This window comes from Thermobia domestica, chromosome 17, assembly GCF_964235325.1.
Source record: "Thermobia domestica chromosome 17, izTheDome1.hap1.1, whole genome shotgun sequence".
In the NCBI taxonomy this organism is placed as follows: domain Eukaryota; kingdom Metazoa; phylum Arthropoda; class Insecta; order Zygentoma; family Lepismatidae; genus Thermobia; species Thermobia domestica.
The window spans coordinates 74441492-74467773 of NC_137470.1; the positions used below are offsets into that span (position 1 = coordinate 74441492).

The 26282-nt window shown below is 35.5% G+C and overlaps 1 protein-coding gene across 1 annotated transcript in view; it reads left to right on the forward strand.

Moving 5' to 3' along the window:
• Positions 1 to 7463: 7463 nt before the first annotated feature.
• wcy (WW domain-containing adapter protein with coiled-coil wacky) overlaps positions 7464 to 26282 on the forward strand; it is a 153836-nt gene continuing 135017 nt past the window's right edge. The window contains exons 1-2 of the mRNA XM_081743479.1: positions 7464 to 7664; positions 7826 to 7859. Of these exons, the coding sequence (XP_081599605.1) occupies positions 7624 to 7664; positions 7826 to 7859 (75 nt within the window). The 5' untranslated portion in view covers positions 7464 to 7623. The remainder of the gene's footprint in view (positions 7665 to 7825; positions 7860 to 26282) is intronic.

Genomic DNA, 26282 nt, shown 5'->3' on the forward strand with positions numbered 1-26282 from the left:
AAACACAAATCTCCGGGTGTAGATGAAATTCCGGCTGAGTTAATTTTAGCTGGAGGCGAAAAATTGTGGAACAAGATACACAAACTCATTCTCCTTATCTGGAACAAGGAAGAATTGCCACAAGAGTGGAAAGAATCAATCATTGTTCCAATCCACAAGAAAGGCGACAAAACTGACTGTAATAATTATCGAGGCATTTCTCTTCTGTCAACATCCTATAAAATCCTTTCAAATATTCTGTTAGCAAGACTGACCCCATATGCAGATGAAATTATTGGAGATTATCAGTGCGGATTTAGACGAAATCGATCAACTATCGACCAAATATTTACCATTCGCCAAATACTCGAAAAAAAGTGGGAATACAATACCCCGGTACATCAACTATTTATTGATTTTAGAAAGGCGTACGACTCGGTTAGGAGAGAAACATTATACAACGTTCTTGCAGAACTTGGAATACCGAGAAAGCTAATTAGATTAATTAAGATATGTTTAAATGAATCCCAAAGTAAAGTCCGGGTAGGAAATTTTTTGTCCACGAGCTTTCACGTCGAAAATGGCCTGAAACAAGGAGATGCGTTGTCGCCATTATTATTTAACTTCGTTTTGGAATACGCTATAAGGAAAATCAAAGATAGCAACCAGGGCTTACAGTTGAACGGTATTCACCAGGTTATGGCATATGCTGATGATGTAAATTTAATAGGAGATGATAGGAGAACAATAGAAAGAAATGCAGAGATCTTATTAAACGCTTGCAGGGACATGGGTTTAGAAGTAAAAGCAGAGAAAACTAAATACATGGAAGTGCGTCGGGACCGGAATACAGCAAATTATGGATGCGTTAAAATACTAAATAATACTTTTGATAAAGTGGATACTTTCAAATATCTAGGATCAATATTAACAGAGGAAAATCATATTCACGGAGAAATTAAATGTCGACTAAAAGCAGGGAATTCGTGTTACTATTCGGTTCAAAATCTCTTGTCGTCGCGAATTCTGTCGAGGAATTTGAAACTTAAAATATACAAAACGATAATCATGCCTGTTGTTCTGTATGGCTGCGAAACATGGTCACTTACTCTGAGGGAAGAACATAGACTGAAAGTATTTGAGAACAAGATCCTGAGACGAATATTCGGACTCAAGAGGAACGGGAATGGGGAATGGCGGAAACTTCATAACGAGGAACTACATAATTTATATGGTTTACCCAACATTGTTAGGGTCGTCAAGTCTAGGAGGCTTAGATGGGCGGGTCATGTAGCTAGAATGGAAGAAAGTAGAGACGCTTTCAAAGTTTTGATTGGAAGACCAATCGGAAAACGACCATTAGGAAGACCTAGGCGCAGATGGGAGGACAATATTAAGATGGATCTCGCAGAGATTGGAATACAGAGTAGAAACTGGATGCAGTTAGCTAAGGATAGAAGTCAGTGGAGAGCTTTTGTGAACGCGGCATTGAACCTCCGGGTTCCATAGGCCATAGAGTTAGTTAGTTTAGTTATCTAAGTAAATAAAAAATTGCAACTTTAGAGAGATTTTATGGGGAACTGCAAAATCTTCCCGATGTTATTTATATGGGACACCTTTCACATTCCAAATTTTTTGGACACTTCCTGTATGGCCACAATGATTAAATTTGACATGATTGTAGATTTTTTGGGTTAACCCACATGAAAATTGCCAAAAGTGAGTATTTTTAAGTTTTAAGGGGCTAAAGGGCGATGAAAAATTTCCCCATGTTATTTAACCTCTGCGGTTCCCTAGTGCTCATTTTAATATTACGTAAATATATGTTGTTTCATTTCAATCGCATCCTTACACGTTTTGATAATCAAGTACTTATTCGAGGACACATTTACTGCATTCTGGGTCTATTGGATGGCAGCATTGAGCACACAATGTGAGATTCAGAAGAATGGCTGCAGCACGAGAGAAAAGGATTGAAGGTCCTGACAAAAAACGTGAGTATATTCGTTTATTTACATTCGGCATGGTTTAAAAAATTTTCTTCTTGTAATTTAATATCAACTTCTTGATATGAAGGTATTATTTGTAGTAGGGACGTTCTGTACATTTCAGAACTGAGTAAAAACTACCATGTACTCAAATGAGTACTTTGGTACTTCGTATACATATTATTCCCCTGTACTCATTTCAGTACATTTCATATTGCTAGATATTTTTAATCTCTCAAAAGCTATTTTAAGTTTTGTTTTGTTTTAGTTGCAATTTAGAAATAAATATGCATTAGATGCTGGATTAAGGAGATGTGTTAAAAGCAGTTGAGATATAAATAATGTAATAAAATAGGCTTGTATTGTAATATTCTCTTTATAACAGTTTTACATCTATTTATGCTATGGGCGTAAGCCGTAATTGCCGTTACCGACCATAACATCGATTTTAACCTTTCTCTGTTCATGCTTTTAACTTGTTTTTGGATTAAGTAATGTTAATGGAAGTTTTAACTGCTGGAATATGAAATTAAATGAAATTTTTAAGTTTTACGTCCCACGGTTATGCCGGTTAGACTAAAGAAGACGGAACTGCTGGAATGTCATGGGAGGTGATCGCTACTATAATTTCTAAATATATCTATATTAAATTGCGCTCTTTCTTTGTTTTAATTTTACCAGTTTTTCTTTGCTTGCGACTAGATTCAAATAACTTTCTTTTATGGAGTAATGTTCAGCAGTAGCTACTTAAGTTCTAAGAAATTGCTCTTAATTTATTTCAGGATCTTATAGAAGAAAAGTACTGCATGATCCTTATCAAATTCTACAAATTTAGATAATGTCCTAGTGACATTTCAATACCAGACGACAATGAGGCCAGCAATAGTGACTTCCCATTGAATGAAACCAGCACCAGTACTATATCAGAGTATGATGCTCAGCAGACTAAGATGGAATTAGATTCCATTTCTTGTTTTCCAAATGAAGCGCCAAAAAGAGACATGATATGAGAACACAGCATGTATGAATTAGACCAATGTGATAATTAAGGACAATAAGAGTGTTCTCGTTAAAGTTATTCTCGTGATGTAAAATGTATGATTGTTCTAATGAAACATTGACGGTACATGATTATAATAGCAGCTTATCTTATAAGGTACTGAAGGTAAATATACAATTAATACATTTTTCTTTGTTTCTTATTTTGTTAGGATACATCACAACAATATAGCCTACTTTGTTCTAACTTTGTTGGTTGTAAACACTACAACAATATTTTTCCAATTAACATTCGATTTTTCATTTAACATTTGCAAAATGTCGTTTATGGTATGGAGTGAATACAACCAAATTCTCGGGAGTAATTATACTCATACTGAATGGATCTTGAATGATGTTAAAAGAAAGAATTCTGCTTGAAAACGAAAGCAAATAAATTTTTATTAAAAACTAGCTGCTAATATTTGCATCATTCCTAGCAAAAACAACCTTTAGTGAGCTGAGCGAAGCGAAGCTCTTATACTCGGGTTAGCCGTTTGGTTGTCCGCGAACTCCTCCTAGACCGTTTGGTCGATCTCAACCAAACTTAGCACGCTGATAGAGTATGTCGTGCTGAGTGACAACATAGGTCGAAATCAAAAATCCGATGTACCATCGAGGAATAATCACCGAAAAACGCTTGCATAGACTTAACATGGGGAAAAAGTTTTCACGCGATTTTTTTGTCAACAATTAAAAATGGCATTTATTATTGCATAATGGCCAGGAATGATTACGTAGTTTAAGCTCGCTCAGCTCATTTCATTGCAATCGGGTACATCCATTGCATTCCTAGTTTATTTTTATATTTAGAATAAATACATGTAGTACGCCCCAAAAGTACTAAAATGAGCACATGCCCTCCCTGTGCCTCTGTGGCACTTTTAATAAGAAATATCTTTTAATACACCGATATATATATATATATTTCTACAAGAAAATATTCAGAAATAATTTTTTGATGCAGTAAAAAAGAAAATCAGGTCTGTAGAGGTTAAATTGGCTTTTATAAAAGTTCTATAATCTCATATTTTAGGTACTTGAAATTGGAACAAAAACTTAAATTCGGTATGGTTGTACTTTTTCGTCAGCGTTACCTAAGTAAATTACCAAAAATAAAAATTTTCACCTGTAGAATGGTTTTATGGGGAACTGAAAAATCCTTCATATTTTATTTATTTGGTACATCTTCCACACTTCAAAATGTTTAGGCACTTACGGCAGGATTAGAATGATGAGATTTGGCATGATTGTAGCCTTCCAGGACTAACCCACAAAAAAATTGCCAAAAGTGAATATTTTTAAATTTTAGAGGGTTTGAAGAGGGGATGAAGAAATTTCCATGTTATTTAAATGTGATTTTTCTTGGGATACAAAATATTCTTTTAGATAGTTGAAATACGAAAACAAATTTGAAATTTCGTAGATTTTTCGGCTTAAGAGGTGCGAGGCAATAGGTAGTGTAAACGTAGAGGTCACGAAGCCCCCAGCTGGGACAAATTCAGGAAATGTTAAGAGCAAATGTACGAAATTCATTCTTGAAGCAAAGGCTGATAGAGAAGAGACGCGAAGCCGTAGGCTGAGGAAACGCCAGGGTCGGGATGCGAAACCCTCAGCTAGACAAATTCTAGTCCCCTATATAAAGTGCCATATGTGGCGAGGTTTAGCAGAGGAAAGTTCACAGGACTTCCAGAATTCCTAGAAAATGCCCACTATACCTGTCCTTCACAACCCACACATATATTAATAAAACGACCACAATTCTCTCTGTTTCTTTTGATGCTCCAGGATGACAATGCACACCAGTCATAAGTAAAGAATATGTAACTGGGAGCGGGAAGGAAAATGCACCTGAGTAGTCATCTTTAAAAACTACCCTAGTAGCAGATACAACTTGCAAACCGCTTGGTGTGAGCTTGAATTGCAAGTCGGCGAAGTTTGCATCCAGCTTGATTGGAAAACATGCAAACATGCCGCAAGCTGGGTTCCAGTGACGAGGTTACATGGGGGTAACCTTGCATTCAATGTTCTGTTCAAGCTTGACGCAAGCGTTTTACAAGTCAAGTCAATAACCAATGAACAGCCAGTGATGCTATGACGCTCTACGATGGGTTTAAAGCATCGCTTGAAGTACAACAGAAGGCAGATTGTATCAAAGCATGCGTTTCAAGTGCAAGCGTGAAAAGCAAAAAGCCAAACACGTGCCAACTAGCCGAAAGCTTTCTTGCTACGTATGTTTCGAAAAAGTATTTTGAGAAATGAGAATACGAAAACAGAACTGAAACATTGGGGGGCTCAGCCCCTCATCGGTAATATTTGGAAGGAGGATGAAGGGTTCTGAGCCCCAAGATTCACATGCCTATATTGCTTATAGTGGGCCATATTCTGTAACGGTTTGAATAAATACAACTCCAAACCTGTGTGTTAATTTCGATAATAGATACAACAATTATAATATGATTTCTGCATATTTTGAATTGCGTTACGTTTCACATTTTTCTTTTCGACGGTTGGTACTGAACATGTCCCAGTATGCTCAATGTCTAATTAATGAACTCTTGTATTTATTGGCATCAGCAGTACACAAATTTTAAGGGTCCAGATTATCGGGGGAACTGGGGTGTATACCCCATAAAAGAGGGGGATCCGGAGGCCCTTTCCCGCAAAATAAAAAATACTCATCGCACATCGTACATTATATTTTAAAACATTTTTGACTTAAAAAGCAAACAAAAACTTTAAAAATATATTTTTCATTTTTATCTTTGATAGTTTAGTTTTTTTTTTTTTTTTTTGAAAATGTGGTATTAAAACGCACACACACACACACGCACTTTACAGTTTGTTTTTTTGTCCAAACATAAAATTTTAGTTAAATTAAGTGATAACTAAGTGTATGTAAAAAAAAAAAAAAGATAGTGTGAAGTGATTACTCAGAAACAACAAAGTTTTGAAAACAGGTTTTAGGCTTAGAAGCCTACAACTAATGTAAATGAAGCTCAACAATGTATAGTTAAACAATTAGTTGAAAATTATGCTTTTTAGTTAAAACTAAACTCGTTTTGCTACTCACTATCTAAACAAAAACAGTTTGTTACATTACAGTTTATTCCACCTTCACCTTCATAGGGCCAAAAACTGACTGCCTTTTTTTCCACAATTGGAAACAAACTTTTGTGCTACTTTATTATATCCACTTTATTTAATATTGTTTTATGAACGTAGCAAACTGCTACATGGTTGAACCTCTATATCGGGGGGACGAAAAGCGTTTTAGCCTAAAAATATTAGTGGAGACACGCAGTGTGCGAATTGAAAAATTTTCCCAGGGGGGGATGAATTTCACCCATATGCGCACCCAGTCCTCATACACACACACACACACTCACACACACACACACACACACACACACACACACACACACACATATATATATATATATATATATATATACTAACAAGTACAAAACAGTTGAAATGTGAGATCTTTCATAAATTTTCACTCAAGTAATATTTAGGTTAGCTACGCAAAGTAAGAATTGTTCCCTTTTTCTATCTTATCTTCATGTCAATTTAAAAATACTCCAGAGGGGGAAAAAGTTATCCCTGCCAGGGATAAAATTTTTCTTCTCCATGGTGGGAAATCCCTGGCATCCCCCCCCCCGCCAATTCGCACCCTGGAGACACGTTCCCGCTGTCTCCGATGAGATTGATGCTCGTGCTTGTGTAGTTTTTTGGCGGCATGTTATCAGACGATTCTTCACAAAATTTTGCGTCCTATAACTCCAGCAAAAGCTGGAAAAAATAATTGTATAGTATATTGATTAGCACAAACTATGATCCTCATTCCTAACAGTTTGCATCAAACACGCAAAATCTACACTTTAATTATCGTTACTAAATATAGCATCAGTGTTCGAAGTGTAAAAAAAAGTAAAGGCGGTATGTTTTATTATGATTTTGACTCAACATACCGGCTATTTAAATATCGTCTTAATCACTGAAAAACCAGAGACGGTATGTCCTCATTACTGAAAAACCAGAGGCGGTATGGCATAACTCCGCATACCGTCTCACTTCAACCATTGTATAGCAGTTATGGTTTAATTTTTTTTTTTTTTTTTTTTTTACGTTATATTTCTGGTAAGGGATGAGGCTCTAAAACTAAAAATTTGCGTTGCGTTGATACAGATGATAACAAGATGGAGTAAACGGATCGAGACCCTTCGGGTACATTTTATATCGGTTTGTGTCAATGATACAATCCAATTTTGGGATAGATGGCATGGCAATTATATATGTACTTTTTGAATTGTTTGCATTGTGTTACTGTTCGCAGAATTATGTGTAAGCTGGAAAGAGTTGATCTCTCAGCTTTTCTATGATTGTGAAGCTGTTGCGCCTCTAGTGTTCATTGGTGATACTAATGTGTTTAACATACAGTAAGGTTAAAGTGGTATATAAGTTTTCTTTTTGTGACACTGGTATCCCGTATGTGACATGGCGTTAGATGAGGAAGTTTGATGTTGAGTTGAAGTGATTGTAATTTTTTTTATGATTTTGTATCAACAAAAAGGGCACAATTGTAGCCGCGCATATTTCATAGATACTTGCATTGATGGTAATGCATGCAAGGAAACCTCAGAGGATTAGCGATGGGTACGCATATTTTTGCTTTCGAAAAACTATTTGTTTGGGAATATAGTAAACCTTATTCCGCCATATTCAGTGGTCTATTGTAGTTAATTTTATGAGATGCATATTTGTAAGCGAATCTAGCCTCAATTTCTAATTTATTATGTTTTCTTTCATTATTTCAGGTACTTCGAGAAGCACCAAGCCCATCCATACCAGGTAAATAATACGTCCATTCGTCTCTGGAATGGTGGTATTAAGTAACAAATGACAATCGCATGAGGAGTAATTTTGTTAATATGATATTTATGCACTTCTGTCATTGAAGAGAGTAGTCGGGACATCCGCTTCGACGAAATGTGCTATCTATATCATAATACATGATTAGATAGAGCTGACAGCATCACATTACTAATTTATGTATTGAATAGGGCATTGACACAATTTTAGTATAGGGAAGACCATACGTGACAGTTCGGAATTCGAGGATGTAAAATTGCGAAAAATAGGAGCGAGGCGTAATTGTACTATGTATATAAACTTTCATAAAGCAATTAGAATATACTTTTGATAGGTCCGTGTTACTTTTATTATTATACGGCATCTGAAGTTACGGGGAAGTACGTTACGGTACGACTATTAGCATTAGATAATTTAGGCAATGTGGGTGCTCCAGAAACCTTAGTTCGTATTTTTAAGTAGAGATATTCACTAACAGTCAAAAAAAATCGTTGTAAACAGACTATTGTAAACAACTAAACACATACACCAAGACCACTTCTCGTAGCCGTGATTAGTGGCGTGGCGCTGTAGTCCGTTTCTCGTAGAGGCGAAATAAATGTAAACTGCCTATACTAAGGGGTGGGGGGTGATCTTACGTTACGATTTGTGCACGTGCTAACTACCGGATTCAGAATATGGCGTTGGGTCGGAACCTACTTGAATACTAGGTCTTTCGTTATAAAATCGGTGTTGTATGAGGACACACACACACAAAACTAGTTAAGTTTCAAGTATAGTCCCTCGGATTGGTATCCCATTAAGCAAATGTTAACTAGAAATGATTTAGGACTTATGATTGCTTAAATCAAAGACCACTTACGCAGCCAAATTCACTAAAACACCCAGTTTCTATATAAATTGTTTTTCACCGTAGATGTTTAGGTTACTTGGATGTCTTTAGTAATCCCTGTTTTAGTAGCAAATTTGTTACAAGGCTCGTAGTAAAGATGCTTGCTTAATTTTTCAATAATATTTGGTTGTAGATTTGTACTAGTTGTCTCCTGGGTATTCTTATTTGGAGTGAAATATGAATGCGTTATATTTTCCATAAGTAGAAGCTTTGCTTTGTATATACTTAAACACAAACAATTTGCTGAGCAAAACAATATATTCATATAAAAAAACTACATACGTGTTACAGTTTCGCCAACTAACATTTTGGCTTCATCAGACACTGTCTAAGTGATAGTGTCTGATGAAGCCAAAATGTTAGTTAGCGAAACTATAACACGTATGTAGTTTTTTATATGAATATATTGTTTTGCTCAGCAAATAGTTTGTTTGTGTTTATGAATGTATATAACGTTTGTGGTGTATATTTACATTAGTTATTACTAGTAAGTCTGATTTAAAATGCTTTAGGATTGAAAAGTAAGCTGGTGTGTGACACAAACTCACAATTATGTATATTATGAAAGATAAAAGTGAGGAGGGAGAGCTTAGAAAACCCATCAAAGCTCGGTTGTGTTTCCTAATCACGAAGTAACGATATGTCAAACGTTGTAAGCTAGATTTGGTGGACTTGCAAGGCTACGTTGCTATTTTCACATTCTCTCAGTCGATCCGTTGTGAAAAATATTGTTGATTCTAAAGTATTTTTAATCAGACTGTACTTCGTTTTCACTACTGTAAATAATAATAGTATTAACGGTTATAATAGTTGTCATTATGGTAGTGGACAAATTGTCATGCCTTCCGAAAGTAAAAATGCTTTTTTATCATCTTTGTTGCTGTGAAATTTCATGGCACAGTTAGTTAAAGGGCTACTTTTAATTTTGGAAGTTGACAAATGTGGTACGCTACTGAAGCTAGCATATGAAAATTAACAAGTTTTCCTGTGCATAGCTTGTAATGTGTGTTGTTTATCTTGAGTTAATAACACAAAGCCTGTACAAATTTGTGGGGAACAGTGCTTTTATTATTCATACATCAGAAATTTCATACGCTCACGTCAAGAAATCCTGAAATTCATAGTACGTGCAGTGACGTATGAACTTCGTACAGTATTCACTTTTCAACTCTTGTTGTTTACCTTGTAATTATAATTTTAATCTGTTTCTGGTAGAAAGTTCGTATTGTAGCTTTGTACCGGTATGTATCTTAATCTTGGGTTAACTTTACACTGTCTGCTTCAGCTGGTATACTCACTCAGAAACAATAAATTACACACTATTAATTTTATTAAAATGGGTCAAAACTTCCCTAATCTTAAGCTAAGCCGTTCTTACCCCTACCTTATTTATCTCTATGTTACTCTACTATATACCTTATCCTGCTTTACTATACCCTTTTAAAGCGGTCCTACTTACCGATGCGCAGCAGAGCATGTATTGTAAAGTTTACCCCAAATCTTAACTCGGAACGAAGCACAACAGTTGAACAATACATTAAACTATAACACAGTTGAATAATGTTTGTTCTCAAATGTAGTGCTTTGTTCAAAATGTATCTGAATTTGCCTGTTTATATTGAATACATTAGTGCTACTAGGTAAAGATCATTCTGTTGCATGATAACTCTACATCGTTTTATGTTATATTTTTTAAAGTATAATAAGATACCGTTTCATGAGTAAATTACACTTCGGAAATATTTTTATAAGATTCGTTGAAGATTAATTTGCATCTTGCGATGGACTAGCCGTGTTGGTCTCTGTCCTGGAAGCCTCCATTTGTAAGAGAAACATAATGACAAGTGGACGAGAGAGTATTTTTGTTCGCTAAGCTGTTGCCGGAAGAAACTATTTCCTTTTCTATATTCTTTTCTTTAAGTATGATGTTTCCTTTTTTGAAAAAAATGCTAGAGAATTCAAGGATGACAGGCGATTTGGAACAAGGAATTCGTCTGTTGATTGCTTCCACGAAAAACAGTATGTCCAAATTTTCGGTCCCACACTAGTGCATGGATATTGGTCAGGTCTTTTAAAACTCTTACTGAAACTAACTTTGAAATAATATTGCTTCAGTGTTCTCATAGTTGATTATTTCGTCTTGTGTATACTGTTGAAATTACCGTGTTCAGAATTTCGAACAGATGGGTGCAGGAAATTTCTACGAATAATTTATTTAGAATGAAACTAAGACTGAATAGCGTGAGAAAATATTTCAGTATGTGTGTGTTTCAGGCTAGTTGTTTCGATGATCTATCAGAAAATGTAATTGTTTCACTGTTGAACTATTGAATTTGTGACTTCGTTAATCACAGCAATGTGCTTTGAATTATTCTTTTCTGAAGATAGGATTTCACTCCTATGTATGAAAGAAAAATGTGTTGAGTTGTTGTTTGGTACGGTAATGCCGTTGGACATACAGTAGTTCTCAAAATAACGGGAATTCGGAAAGTGTCCCAAACTGCATTGTGCTACGAAGTTGTGAATATTATGTCAAAGATGAATTTGGAAACATCTAATTGTGTGTGCAGTTTCAGTGCTTGTCTGTTAAAACAAATGTGAAGAAGTATCTTCTCAGGAGTTTTTTAGCTTGGCGTCCTTAGCAGTACTAACACAGTGCTGGTACATATACACGTGAACTTTTTACTAAAATCCTTCGAGAAATTATGTTGTATGTAAAGATAACATTACGTAAGCTAGAGAAAGTGTAAAGAAAAACATATAATTATTGGAAGGAAGTTTGGTATGGTGCGAGCCCTGATTAACCAGTAGTTCTCAGCCGGTGTGTGTTGTATAATCCTATAGGGTGTGTCGCAAAATTTTACGATTTAAAAATCATGAGTTTAAATTTAATTAATTTTTTTTTTTTTTTTTTTTTTGACACTGTTCCTGTCAAGATCTCTCGTGGCAGCAACGATGCTCAATACTATATAGGGTCACTATTGTGTAGAAATTTATACACTATTTTAATTTATATTATTATTAATAAAAGAAGTCAAAAGTGTGTCACTGTCATGGACATTCAGTAAAATGTACCATTAGTTAAGGAAGATCGGGAACCAGTCCATTAACGCGTCACACAGGGATCCGAATTAGACTTTCCTTCAGATAGTCTCTCGGCGGGAGTACTGATAATCAAGAATAATTAGAATACAGACCACAGTGTAAAATCAGGAATCTCGATTGTTCATTTTTTTTACTTTTCGCTCAACCCAACTTCAGGCACCAGTATAAATCTGACAGTCCTTAGCATATTTTCTTCTGCTGGAGCAAATGTTCAGCTTTTCCCTGATAGTGAACCCTTAGAAAACACCACAGAAAACAAACCGTCGGGCACCACCGCCAGTCGTTATTGATTATGCTGGTAACTTACTTCACAGGCCATATATCCTTACATATCTCAGAACATAATCTGGTCAAGGAGAATATCGTATAGCTTTGACATACAGGAATCTGTATAGAAACTGTAATCCATTTATAGGCTTACATAACCTACATGTAATAATTAAGGACAAACGCACGGACTTACGGGTAGGACTTACTGCCCAAGCTACTTTTTAGTAGATTAGGCCGTGGGTTTCCAATCTCTATCGCAGATTTATTGCGTACGAGTTTTGATGGTTTTGGCTGTTTTAAGTATATCTGAATCTCGATCTAAGGCTATGATCAAAACATGACTTACTGTTTTAGGATAATAACCATTACTCTGCTTTGTATATGGAGCTTTGTAGTCTCAGTCAAACGTCAACCTGTGTACATTCGTACTAAAAGCTGGCGCTCTAGCTATGATGCTTCCTTGTCAAGTGACTAATGCGTGTGGCTGTTGTCCGGGGCTCGATTCGCGCTGGAGGTGTTGCCGCTTGCATTCAGACCCCGGTAGTTGTTTGGTTCCTATCTTAAGCAACAGATCCAGTCTCATAATTTTGGTGGTGAAGGGAAACTTTAAATTACAGTCAGTCATTCGATCAAAAGTTAGGGCAACGTGGTTCATTCTTAATTGAAGTTAGGAGTACGATATAAGGTATTGAGCCTTAGATTGATTTTTAAGAAGCCGTAGAATGTTAATTTCATCACTAGTTGTTTCGTTATATATCAGGTTGTCTAAGAAGTATTGAGCCTTTAATACCACACATTTCGTTATTTTAGTTCTGTAGCTACGGATACTTAAATGTTGCGCAATATTAAGCACATAAATAAACGTACACTTAATATTTCTAACTTAGTATGCACAATATTTTATGTGTAACTTTTTCATATACAGAGCAGGAAATGTTACATACGTCTTTATCTTGCGGTGTTCTAATTCGTTATCTCTGCGGAGTTCTATTCGTTCGTTCTAGATTAAACTAGTACTTAGTTAAACTGTAATTTCCATAGTGATCAGAATCAATACATTCGTTGTCATAACAACAATCCACCCAAAACTTAGAATAAACAACAGATAAGTCAATATTAATAAGAATAATCTAGCTACATTTTCTTTTTTCTTCTTCCTGACTTATGCAATATTTAAAACCAGTTTCGCCCTAAGGACGTATATACCAGAACATTATACAAACATTATCGTTGCATAAATGGCTCCCGAAATAATGGGAATTGTTAATATGCCAATCCATGCCATAGCAAAGAACTCTGAACCGTGACATGATAATCAGGTTGTTATGCATAAAGTTCGCTTATTGAATGGCCGTCATTACAAAACAATATTTCATTTTCTCATTTTCATATTACAATTATTTCTTATTTTATATTAATACTCCTATTTACACCTATTAAATCTTCTTCAAATTTCTCTAGAAATGCACTTGGTGGAATATCAGCTCGTCCACTAAATTTAGTCGTAGATCTTGTTTCGCTAAATTTAAAATGTGTTTTAGAATTTCTTAATTTATTAGATTTTACATGAGTATGGATATCCCGCTGCGTGTGAGGATTAATATCCTGTAGTGGTTTTCTTTCTCACTCTCGGAAATGGAAACCATATCTTCTAATTCCAAACAATATTCCCGGGCTCTTCACTAATTCGAGATTCTGCTTATTCGGTTCAGCGTCCGCTACGTTCACCACAAAGTTAAGGCTTCCATTTGATGTTGCGATTTTCCCTTTAAGTATTTGAACTAGTTCTTGTAATTTCATAATTTGGATGGAGTGGTCACTAACTTGGGTCCCTACTACTTTGATTGAGCTTCTCACAACTTCAAAGTTGTGAGACATTTGATCTATTCTTTCGTCTGTTTGCTTAAGTTGGGTATTTAACTCGTGTCGTCTGTTCCATTGACTGTTCAAGTTTGGTATTTGGTTGCTGTGCAAACTGCACCATTTTGGCATGTAACTGCTGTCCCAATTGCCGTACCATATACACCAAACTCGTTGTTGGATCAGATGATGTGTATTTGTGTCCACCTTTCTGTTATTAAGGCTATCTTCAGTTTTTATTGACTCATTCCGATGTTTCTGTCTACTTTGTTATTATTGCGGATTAAACTATAATCCTTCTTGCAACAGAATGTTTACAACGTAGATGAGACTGTTATACTATCCTTCTAACAAATCTCAAATTCCTGGGTGGATAACACTACATATATATATATATATATATATATATATATATATAAAAAAAATATCGTATAGTATTACAGTTTATTTTAGTTCTCTAGCTACGGATACTTAAATATTACGCACTATTAAGCACATAAATAAACGTATAATATTTCTAACTTAGTATGCACTATAATATAAGTATTTTTCATATACAGAGCAGTTAAGGTTATATACATCTTTCTCTTACGGTGTTCTAATTCGTTATCTCTACGGTATTCTATTCGTTCGTTCTAGATTAAACAAATACTTAGTTACACTGTCATTTCCATAGTGATTAGAATCAATACATTTCGTTATCACAACAAGTAAATAACAGCAATCCACCTAAAACTTGGAATAAACAACAGATAAATCAATATTAATCAGTAGAGCCCGGATTTCCATGCAAAACCAACCCAGAGATATGCACGAAAAATGCCAAAAATGTGCATTAAAACATATTCACTGAAATATACAATAAGAAATTAACATTAAGAAAATATTTTTCCGTAATGACTTCTGTTGCAATTAACTATGAACGTCTTCCTGAGGGTTTCCTCTGTAAACCCTCTGTATTTATCAGTGAGAAACGTTTTGTGGATCGAAAAGTTCCTTTCTAAATCAGCAGAAGTCACTTGTGCATATGGAAATCACCAAATGTCCTCTTCCAACTCCATGTTTTCACCATTGAGTACATTTGCAATGTCACAGATTGTTTTCTGGCCGGGATTTTGGTCTAATATTTATGAAAGTTTATCTGACGCTATTTTCGCAACACCGTGAGTGTCACTGGACAAAATCTGCGATAATTATCCCAACAAGGAGAGTGAATGCTGCAAAGCATTGTTACGGTATTCTGTCTGATAATTTTAGGTATTCTCGAGAAGTCTTTGTGTATGTACTTAATTTTGTTCTTAATGCCACTTTGTAAAGAAGCATTTTTGTGACACACAAATAGCTGCTGCATCATCGGGATTTAGTTAGTCTACAACTGTCTTCGCTTGATTTAAGATATCTGCATAATACGACACAGCTTCTAGCCACGAGCCTCATCGGGTTAAAACTGGTTGCGGAGGTAAGAGAACATTTTTCGCAACTTCGCGAAAGATACGTACACGCGATGGAGCTTTACATTTGATAGAAGCGCGTCTACTTCCGGATATTGGTATCTGATTGTTTCTGCTACGCGATCAAGACCGTGTGCAAGACAAGTCAGGTAGCCTAATTTTGGATACAACATTTTATTCTATTATTCCATACAACATTTTGTTCTACATCTGCGTTTATAAATTGATTCAGTTCACTTTAAATATAACCTACTTTCTTGTGATATACTCTCTAGTATGCAGCAATGAAATTCGGAAATACTGCAGTATCCTGCAAAGGTTACGAAATATGCATGCACATCAAAATCCATTCAAAATATGCACCATCATATGCGCCTCAAACGAATCCTTACAAGCCCGTCGGAAAGAAATAGTACTTTCCATACATTTCTGTATGCTACCATAAACATCGATTTTGCATATAAAACCGGGTTGTATTGATCAGAATAATCTAGCTACATTTTCTTCTTCTTCTTGCTGGCTAATGAGATACCTTAAAAAAATTCATCCTAAGGACGGATATACACGAGTATTGTACAAATATTATCGTTGCATCTGTGGAGGTCAAAGTTGAGAATTCATTTATCATGATCTGAAATTAACATTACGAAACCACATACTACACATTTTGTTCCATGACTTTGTCATTTGTCTTGCAACTACATAATTCCGTCGCTATAGAACTTCTGTGGTTTGTGGTCATAAAGTTGACACGTGGTTTTCACAGGGCTCTTTTGAAACTATCTTAACACCATTCAGGAAGTTGTGGAGAGACCAGAAGTAATAATAGTCTAACGGTGCCAGGTTCCGGTTATACGGTAAGATGCATTATAATCTCTCAATCTCTAATGGATCAGCGAAGGTGCATGTGGTCTGGCGTTGTCAGCATGGTACGAGGGTTGCAGTGAAACTTTCGGGAAAATAATAGAATACAAGAGCATCAAGGTACAGCAATTTTTTGTTGCTTTTCAAAGTACTTTCCTTTTACAGCAATGCATTGTTTGATGCGATACAACCACATCTTGAAACAGGTATGCCACTTTGAAGTTCGTACCTGTGAAACATGCTGTTTGTATGCCTCGGCTTCTTCTGGAATGCAAAAGCGCTTCCCACGCAACACGTTCTTGACTTTTGGGAACAAAAACAAATCACTGGGGCTAAATCAGGGGAATAAGCCGGACGTGTCATGACTTGAACGTTTTCCTGGTCCAGAAAATCAGTTGTAGCAGCTTCTGTGTACGATTTAGCATTGTCGTGATGCAGAGTGATTCGACGGTTGGGGTTGGACTGTCTGCTCACATTCAGTACTTCTGGTAGACATATGGTTGTGTACCATTCTGCGTTGACCGTTCTACGATTCTTCCATTCCACGTAAATCCATGTTTCATCACCTGCTACGATGTTAAACACCAAATTAGATGATTCAGACTTAAACCGTTTGGTTAGAGCTTTGCACCACTTCACACGGGCGTCTTTTTTAATAGTTAAATTGTGTGGGATCCAACGAACGCAAAGTTTTTCACACTTAAATGACCATGCAATCTTGTTTGTATTTGGCTCATGCCAATGCCTAAGGTCCCGTGAATTTCGCGATAAGTCACATGTCGATCAGTGTTAATTAGTTCAGGAACAGCTTGAATGTTTCGGGGCACAATGGCTGTCGATGGACAACCTGCACGATTCTCATCACTCAGGCTGACCCGACCACATCTGAATTACTGAAACCACCTGTAAATTGTCTGGGATTGAGCTTCATCAGGAAAAGTAGCAGGCATCCGACAAACACACTGTTGCTATGTTAACCCTTGGCGAAATTCTAATAAATCATGACACGGAAGTGCTCTCTCGTCAAGTCCATTCTAGATCACGACTACTTACTTCAAACTGGTGCCCTGGAACGATAAAGGTTCCGAGTTACATAAGGTTTTGCATTTAGAGTGGACAAAGATGACAGTTTATAACTACGATAAATTCTAACAGATTACATTGTTCCCAGTACGTGATTCCCGAAACTTTCAGTGCAACCATAGTATACGAGACCCTTTCTATTTTCTCGTTTCGGCCTTTTCTTTTGAATTGTCAAGTGGACTCGCGCTAATTGTCGACAGTACAATGTTGGAGACTTGTTCTACACGGCAGCTGCAGCTCCTGATGCACGATTCACGTCCAACCTCACCAGAACCACATCATAACTTCCTGGGCGTCAGTGTGAGCTTTAGCACATAGTATAAAACTACTTCTCGCTTGGAGCAGGATCTTTCTCTAATATTGTTGTCGTAGGTTATTTACTTTATCACCCATGATCAACCGCTTCGGAAACGACCAGTTCGTTATCTTGCAGTGCATTCACAGATGGAAATTTGATCGAGTAAATGTTTTTGAATAAAATTATGTAGCAACGAAACGTCGAGGTTAGTTTTGTAGCCACCAACTTTCTCCAGATGGTTTAAATAGTGTTTGGTGTTTAGGTCGTTGGTGATGTCATGACTGCTGGTCTTACTCATTCTTTTCAGAATATTTGCTGATTGTTCGCCCAGTGCAAGAAGCGTCTTCGAAAACGAAAGGGCCTAACCGATTTGCCATAAGGACCAGACTTTGTCACGTGATCGGGTCAAGAGTCATGTTGCGTGCTAAACCGAGTCTGGAGATTCCAAATCCAGATGTGAGATATTTCAAGCACGTAACCTCCGCATGGGGCGCCCTGGGTAATTCGAAGAAGATGCATATACTTTATCATTATTATTGATGTTATTGAAGGAACTTGACTTTTGACTACGTTCTGTCCATATTTACCTTACGTTCTATACACCATTTTTAAGCTCTTCATTATATCTTTGCAATAACTTTCCATTAGCCATCTCCTTATTATAGTTTTTGAGATATGTGGATTATTATTATTTTTTTTTTTCATTGATTTTCCGTTGACGTTAATATGCATGTTTCGTGATGTTTGACTATGATCCATCCATTTGAGGACACTGCTTGTTGGAATATAGAACCTACGTAGTTCCTTCTGTATTTAAGCTGAATTTCAGCTATCTTCCTCTTTTGATGTTTGAGATAAGTGGAGGAATTATTTGTTTTTCATTGATTTTCCATTGACTTTAATGTTAATGGTTCGTGCTTTTTGACTATGTTTTGTCCATTTTAGGACAGTTTGATTTTTGAATATAGAATCTACATAGTCTCTTTTACATTTGAGCTGAATTTCAGCCGTCTCCCCAAAGTCTGTTCACATCATTGCAACCAGAACGAAAGCGAATGAATTATCTTGTGACTATTTGTTTTGGTAACGTATCTTGCCTATAAACAGCTTAAATTTCTTCACGGGCCAGCGCAGCACGTGAGCCGTTATCGAAATAAAATTATAAAATGTAACGCATTGTTGTGGACAGTTCATTTCTCTTTACCGCGCAATATCTTACGTCTGATTAATAAGTATTCCAACACTTTTTGCACATCAACTGCGTGACCAGGGTGGAAAAAAAATCATGTTGATTTTTTTGATTTAATCAAATCTTTCTCCTCGTATAATATAAGTTGCGAACTGAAGATATAACATTAGGAATTAGTATTAAATGTTAATTATGTCATTAGGAATTAGTATTAAATGTTACTTGTCATTTAAGTGAAAGTTTTGGGGTTTAATTTTGAGTTAATCTTCAATCGTTAACCTATTTCAATCTCAAATAATGTTTCTTAAGCATTAAGGAAAAAAAATACAGCAATGTTTGTCAACATGACACTTCTTTTCACGAAAGTTACTTATATTTGACAGGGGCATATTTTTAAAAATCGGAACTAGCTAGCGGCACGAAATACATAAATTTCGACTAAAATTAACTAACTTGAGTCTATGGCCTATGGAACCCGGAATGCCGCGTTCACAAAAGCTCCCCACTGACTTCTATCCTTAGTCAACTGGACTCAGTTTCTACTTTGTATTCCTATTTCTGCGAGATCCATCTTAATATTGTTCTCCAATCTGCCCGAGGTCTTCCTAATGGTCGTTTTCCGATTGTCTTCCAGTTAAGACTTTGAAAGCGATCCTACTTTCTGCCATTCTGGATACATGACCTTCCCACGTGAGCCTCCTAGATTTGATAACCATAACAGTGTTTGGTAAACCGTAGAAATTATGTAGTTCCTCGTTATGAAGTTTCCGCTATTTCCGTTCCTCTTGGGTCCGAATATTCGTCTCAGGATCTTGTTCTCAAATACTTTCAGTCTATGTCCTTCCCTCAGGGTAAGTGACCATGTTTCGCAACCATACAGAACGACAGGCATGGTTATCGTTTTATATATTTTAAGCTTCAAATTCCTCGACAGAATTCACAACAACAAGAGCTTTTGAACTGAATAATAACACGAATTCCCTGCCTTTAGTCGAAATTTAATTTCTTCGTGACTATCGTTTCCATTTGTTAATATTGATCCTAGATATTTGAAAATATCCACTTTATCAAAACTATTATTATTCGATATTTTAACGCATCCAAAATTAGCTGTATTACGATCCCGAGGAACTTCTATGTATTTAGTACATAAATTTCGCCTAAAGTTTTAAAATTATTATTATTATTATTATTATTATTATTATTATTGGGGAGGGGATCGAACCCCTCTAAATACGCCCCTATTATCTGGAAACAAACAGACGTGGAAACAAAAGAATTTTCGTCTTAAATATCATGGTGATTTCCCCGTTGGAATAGTTAACGATTTAAAAACCTGTGTTAGGAAGAGAAGAAAGCAAGATTCCCCGTTACCCGTTCAAACAGGGATTTTTCCTAATCATCCTCTTTATAATACTCGTTTTCATACTGTGCTTACATACATTTGAGTCTCATTGTATTATGTTTATTATCTTTCATAATCGAAATAACAGAACAGGAACATGATTTTATTTATTTTCACTTTAAATTAATTTATTTCGGAATTTGATTTAAATCAACGATTTTTATTTAAAAAATCAAGTGATTTAAATCTTGATTAAAATCGTGATTTAAATCAAACTGGTTAAAATAAGTCCACCCTGTGCGTGACACATGCATCCTTCAAAGTCTGTCGGAAATGTCATGTGATGCGAAAGTAGAATTGTTTTACTTAATGTTCCGTTATACACAAGCTTAGAAGGATCCTAGTAAATTTTCTATTGCTCTTCGGCAAATCACTTGTTTATATGTAGTATGATCATCATTATTAACCCCTTAACATACCGATTATTTCTGAAAGAGTGTTTGAATTTTTATCTAATTTTTTATTACTAAATTCTAACTATGACTTAGAAACAAATCTAATGATATGCGTAACCTTAAAATTTTCTTTTAATAAAACCTCGAGTATACTCGTGATGATGATCAAAAGCTTTTATTTATCTAAAGTTCGTGTGAAAAATGTAAGTCGTCGTTATATTGACATTTTACAATACTACAAAGAAAAACACCGCTAAAATATGATTGAATCTTATACTAGTACAGAAGTAACTTTCATATGAAGGTGAGAGCTCACTGAACGTGAGTGTATATGTTTGTGGTAGTGCATACGCTCTAAAGCATGAGTCAACGCACAAAGCCACACCGCAATCTTTACATATGTACCTTGACTCTCGTCATATTTTCTTCCCTCGCACGTCACGTGCACTACCACACATTCGGCACCAGCTTGTTGGGTTTTGTTTCTTAGTGGGAGAAATCACTGAAGGAAAATGGCAGCCAACAAGTCATAATGGGGATTGCTATTTTGGACGAACAACCTGCTGCCTTCGGACAAAATTCTTGTTTGTGATGATGATCAACCATTTTCTGAGTGCCATCAATAACAAAATCGAGTGCATTCTTCTTTCCTCCATGTTTCTTGTAGAGGACGAATGCATTCCAAATTGCGAGATCCACACAGTGGAAAAAGTCTGATGACTGATAAACAGAAATTTCACTTCCAAATTTTTCCTCCAGAATGCGCTATATTCTCCGCTCCAACTTGGGCATTACAGCGAATTCTAGCGTAAGCGGTGAAGAACATCAGAAACGTAGGCAAACTATCATTTCCGAGCTTTTAAAATTTGTACGGTTCAACTGATGATGCTCGGATATACTAGGTTTTGTTTTTTGTGTAAAAATTTTAAGTTCGAATATACTCGAGCTTTTATGTTAAGGAGTTGAAAGTGTCAAAGTTAAAAGAAGAGAGTCTCCTATTTAATGTTGAAGTGCATGCTTTCCGGTGTTTTAAAATTTCATTTCTCTTAATTTTCTCGAAAAGCACGTTTCAAAATTTATCTTCACGAATGTCATTTTATTCAGCTGGATGCCATCTATTGATTGCTAAATGCTTCACATATACCAAATGTTATAGGTAAACAAAAATAAATTATTAAAGTTAGTTATAATTTTTGGTCTGTACTGTGTACTGTCATTTTGCTGGTGTCATAATGTAAGGTTTACAGAAAGAAAATGTTTCCTTCGATTTTCTCCAGAAAAGCTACATATGAGGACTACCCATATTATTTTATTCAGGTCAATTAGATCTGTCGATTGGTATGTACAGAGGGTTTCCTACTTACAACTTTGAATATCACCTCTTTAGACATTAATTTGTCTCCAGAGATAGCCTTGAAACGGTTCTTGTTTTGACTACCATATTTCTGACATGAAGCAATTTTCAAAACTTCCTTGTTTCGCTCATAACTACCAGGTGGTCCATTTATCTAGATGTAAGTTTCAATCTGTTGTATCAGTTGTGCCAATCTCTTCAAACAATAAATCACTTCCTGCAGGGTGGTTAGTCATAATATTACTAATTAGACCCTCGCAGCTTTCACAAACCGTTCTGAGATAGCCATTTTCTAAGTATCACAATCAGATTATAACCACAATAGTAGCACTACCAAGCAATTTGCAATGGCTCAGCAAGCATTTCCCCACTGGATTGTGTCTGCTAGGGTCACGACTTTGGCTGCATGCAGTGTAGTACAACTGTACATAATACTTACTCTTCCCTTTCACGCCTCTCAAGTTTATCGGTATATTAGATGGCTATCAAACGTTGAATTGTTCAGACTGGCGTTTTATTTACGCAGAAGAAAATGTTGCTGTATCTATAATTTTTATTTACATAGTAGACAACGTTTCTGAGGCACTAATTTTCGTCTAGAGGTTAACCAGTCTTTATGCAACCCCACATTTTCTTCCTGCGACATTGTCACACCGTCGGCTATTCTGCTTTGAGGCACTCGAAAATCGTAAATGGGAATGTATGTTATTTGATATCACTGAGAAGATCATAAAGAAACAAAGAACTTCTCTATTTATAAGAAAAAAATTGTATGGGACACCGTTTCCAAAATGACCACCATTTACTTCTTATTTCTTATAAACAGACAAATTGTCCAGTTCTTATAAATAACAAATGGTTAAAGGCAAAATGATTAACCCAAAAGTGAGATGTTGAACTGGTACAGGGCGAATTGAATGGAGAGTATTGTCTTTTCCAACGAACTCCTTGTCGTGGGAACACTGGGCAGTCACTCTAAAATTTTAAATGGAAAGGTGTGATTTGATGTGATCATTCAAAAGATTATAAAGAAACAAACAACTTTTGATGTGATCATTCAAAAGATTATAAAGAAACAAACAACTTTTGTAGGAGTAACATTTTTGTGTAGGACACTACGAAATGGCCACCATTTAAATGTGAGTTCTTGCACAGACAGATTAAACGTCTACTAGTTATAAATAACAAATGGCTGAAGATGAAACAAAACGTGACAAAGGGATATATCATAGGGTGTTGTATGGAGAGTACTGTTTTTCTCACAAGGCCCCCTATCATGGAGCTTTGCTTGTCATTCGAAAATTCGATGCATCATTCAAAAGGCCATAAAAAAAACTTATTTTCGTGTGGGGCAGTTTCCGAAATATCCACCATTCAGTTCTGAGTTCTTGCATAGTTAGATAAAACGTAGTGATTAATAAACGGTTAGAGATTAAAAGATGAAACAAATAATATATTGAAGTGATGTCACAGGGCACATTGAATGAAGAGTACTGTTTTAACAACAGGCCCTCTGTCATGAACACTGGCTCACTCAAATTTTTTAAATAGGAAGGTATATCGTTTGATATATTATTGATTGCATCATAACTTATGTGGGAAAAATTTTTTCATGTGGGGCACCGTTTCAAAATGACCACTGTTTAATTCTGAGTTCTTGTAATGAGACAACGTGTAATGCTTATAGATAATAAACGGTTGAATGCCAACAGATTAGACCAAAAGTCAGATATTGAAATGGCACTGTGTGTTTTAAAAGAGTACTGTCTTCTCCAACTAGCACCTTATCATGAAGGAACTAGGCGGGGCAGTCGCTCACAAATTTTAAATTGAAAGGCGTATGATTTGATATATCAGTGAAAAGGTCATTAAAAAAAACATACAAATTTTGTATTACAAAAAGACCCCCTATTATGGGACACTGGGTACGAAAATTTTAAATGGAAGTATGTCATTTGATGTATCGTTAAAAAGATCATTAGGGAAAAAAATACAGAGGAATATTCTTTTCGTGTAGAGCAACGTTTACGAAGATACAATGGTTGAGCACACTTTGGCAAAACAAGATAGTTTTCAAATTTGATAAGTTCATCCTTTTCTGAGAGGGTGAGGGAGGACACTGCTCCTTAGTTTTACGATTAATGTCTCATGTCAAAGTGCTACTTCCAAGCTTCATGATTTGTCTCCCCAATTAAAATTAACAACTATAAGACGTGACAAAAGTAACTAATTTATAGAAAATATACTAATTTCTACGGAGCTCACAAATCTTGTATATGAAGTAAATGGTTAGTGGAGACATCTGTGTGCTCTTCATGTCAGTACTATTATTTTTCTCTTCCGCATTTCTCTACAATATGTGCACTTCTGATGCTTTACTGTACGTCATTCTACTCGATTTCTGTTTCACTTCGCAAAATTCACTTTTACACTGAACACCTGTGCATGATCGTGTGAATTTTGTAATATCGTCTTCATTGCTTTTTCTACTCTTTCCCTTATGCCATACTGCACTAAGAACTATGTCTTTTTGCAAAAGTATGACGACTTCATTGCGTGGTCCGGAAAATTTATCTATTTGCCTTCTCCGCTCACTACATGGTAATGAAACAAATTTTCTCCGAAATTCTGCAACAGCCAACAAATTCCAACTGCGGACTAGTTTTCGGCTATGATAGGAGTGTGTTCAAGCTCTGTCACTTGAGCAACAAACGGGTTCTAAATGTTTTGGCGAAGAAAGAAAAAATTAAAAAAAAAAAAAAAAAAACGTTGAAACTCTGAGCGCTTCGTGTTGTTTCCTTATGTGACACTTCCAACAAAAATTCTTTCTTCTTTCATTGAGAAGGAATGAACTGTATGCATCCAAGTGGTCAGTGTTCGATTTTTCCGTTCTCTATATCAAGGAAAGAAATACTTTGGCATGTGCATTTTGTGTGTGTGTGTGTGTGTAAACAATAATGTATCTACTGAAGAAAGAAGAAGAAGAAAAAAAACAATCGAATTTTAATCTGTATAAAAGACTCTTCAATTCTAATCAATTAATAATATCTGAAATGTATAATGAAAAGATAACTAATTTTCTCATTTACATAACAGATAATGTGGAAAGAGATCAAGAAATCTACGAATAATAGGCCTATGTTTAGTTGCATTACATTTCACATAAATTATTTTTTGTTAATTTCCCGCTTAAAAGCGGAATTTCAGAAAATGTTGGGACACATGTCCACTTATTTTTAATATGGAGTTTGTATACTAAGTTTTGTCTCCCTAATAGGAGGTAGAACATGAAATACTCTATCTTTGGCATACATTTTAATCCTCCTCTTTGCACCTTAGCATACGCCTTTTGATGACATGATAATAAACCGGCTTGAGGACAGTTCTAAGTAATGTTCAAAAATTCATTTCAAACTGTGATGAAATAGACAACGTCAACCTGGGTATGTAGAAAAATTATAGAAATTCCCTCCTCCCCATTCAAGCGGAATATTCGAAAACTTGGGACTGGTGGACAGGGTCCCGCTTCTGGAGGTTGTTACATACCAAGTTTTATCACCCTAACCTTGAGAGGCTTCTGAGATACTCAGCTTTTTGGCCATTAATTTTTAACCTGTTGTCTCCCTTAGGGTACGCATTTTAATCAAAATTACATGGTAAAAACTTAGTTCAGTGTAGGTCAGTCTTTTTTCCATTGTAATGTAGCAGACAACTTGGATTTCATTCTTATAGTGCAAATAAATTACACTAAATTGTGCTATAGCATTTCGAAAAAAAAATAGTAGTATTTAATCAGTATTCCTACTTTTATAAATTATTGAAACGAAGTTCAAATAATAATAATAAGACAATGATCAATTCTTTCTTCTTACTAGTTTAAAGTGATGTATATGAAATTTTCCGTTATTATTATTATTATTATTATTATTATTATTATTATTATTATTATTATTATTATTATTATTATTATTAATAATAATAATAATAATAATAATAATAATAATAATAATAAAATATTCGGATACATTGGTAAGTTGAAGAAATGTGACTAAGACAAAAGCACTGGGCGCAGAGGAACAATCTCCCTACAGTGCACTGAACTTTAGCCCTCAACCTTAGGAAAAGCACCTAGTGCTATCAGTTTATGTTTCTTCATTTTTACTCCACCAAGAAAATAAATTTTTAAGTGCATTTTATGAAAGTATTGTCTTAAGACACTTCTTTTAAGTTACAATT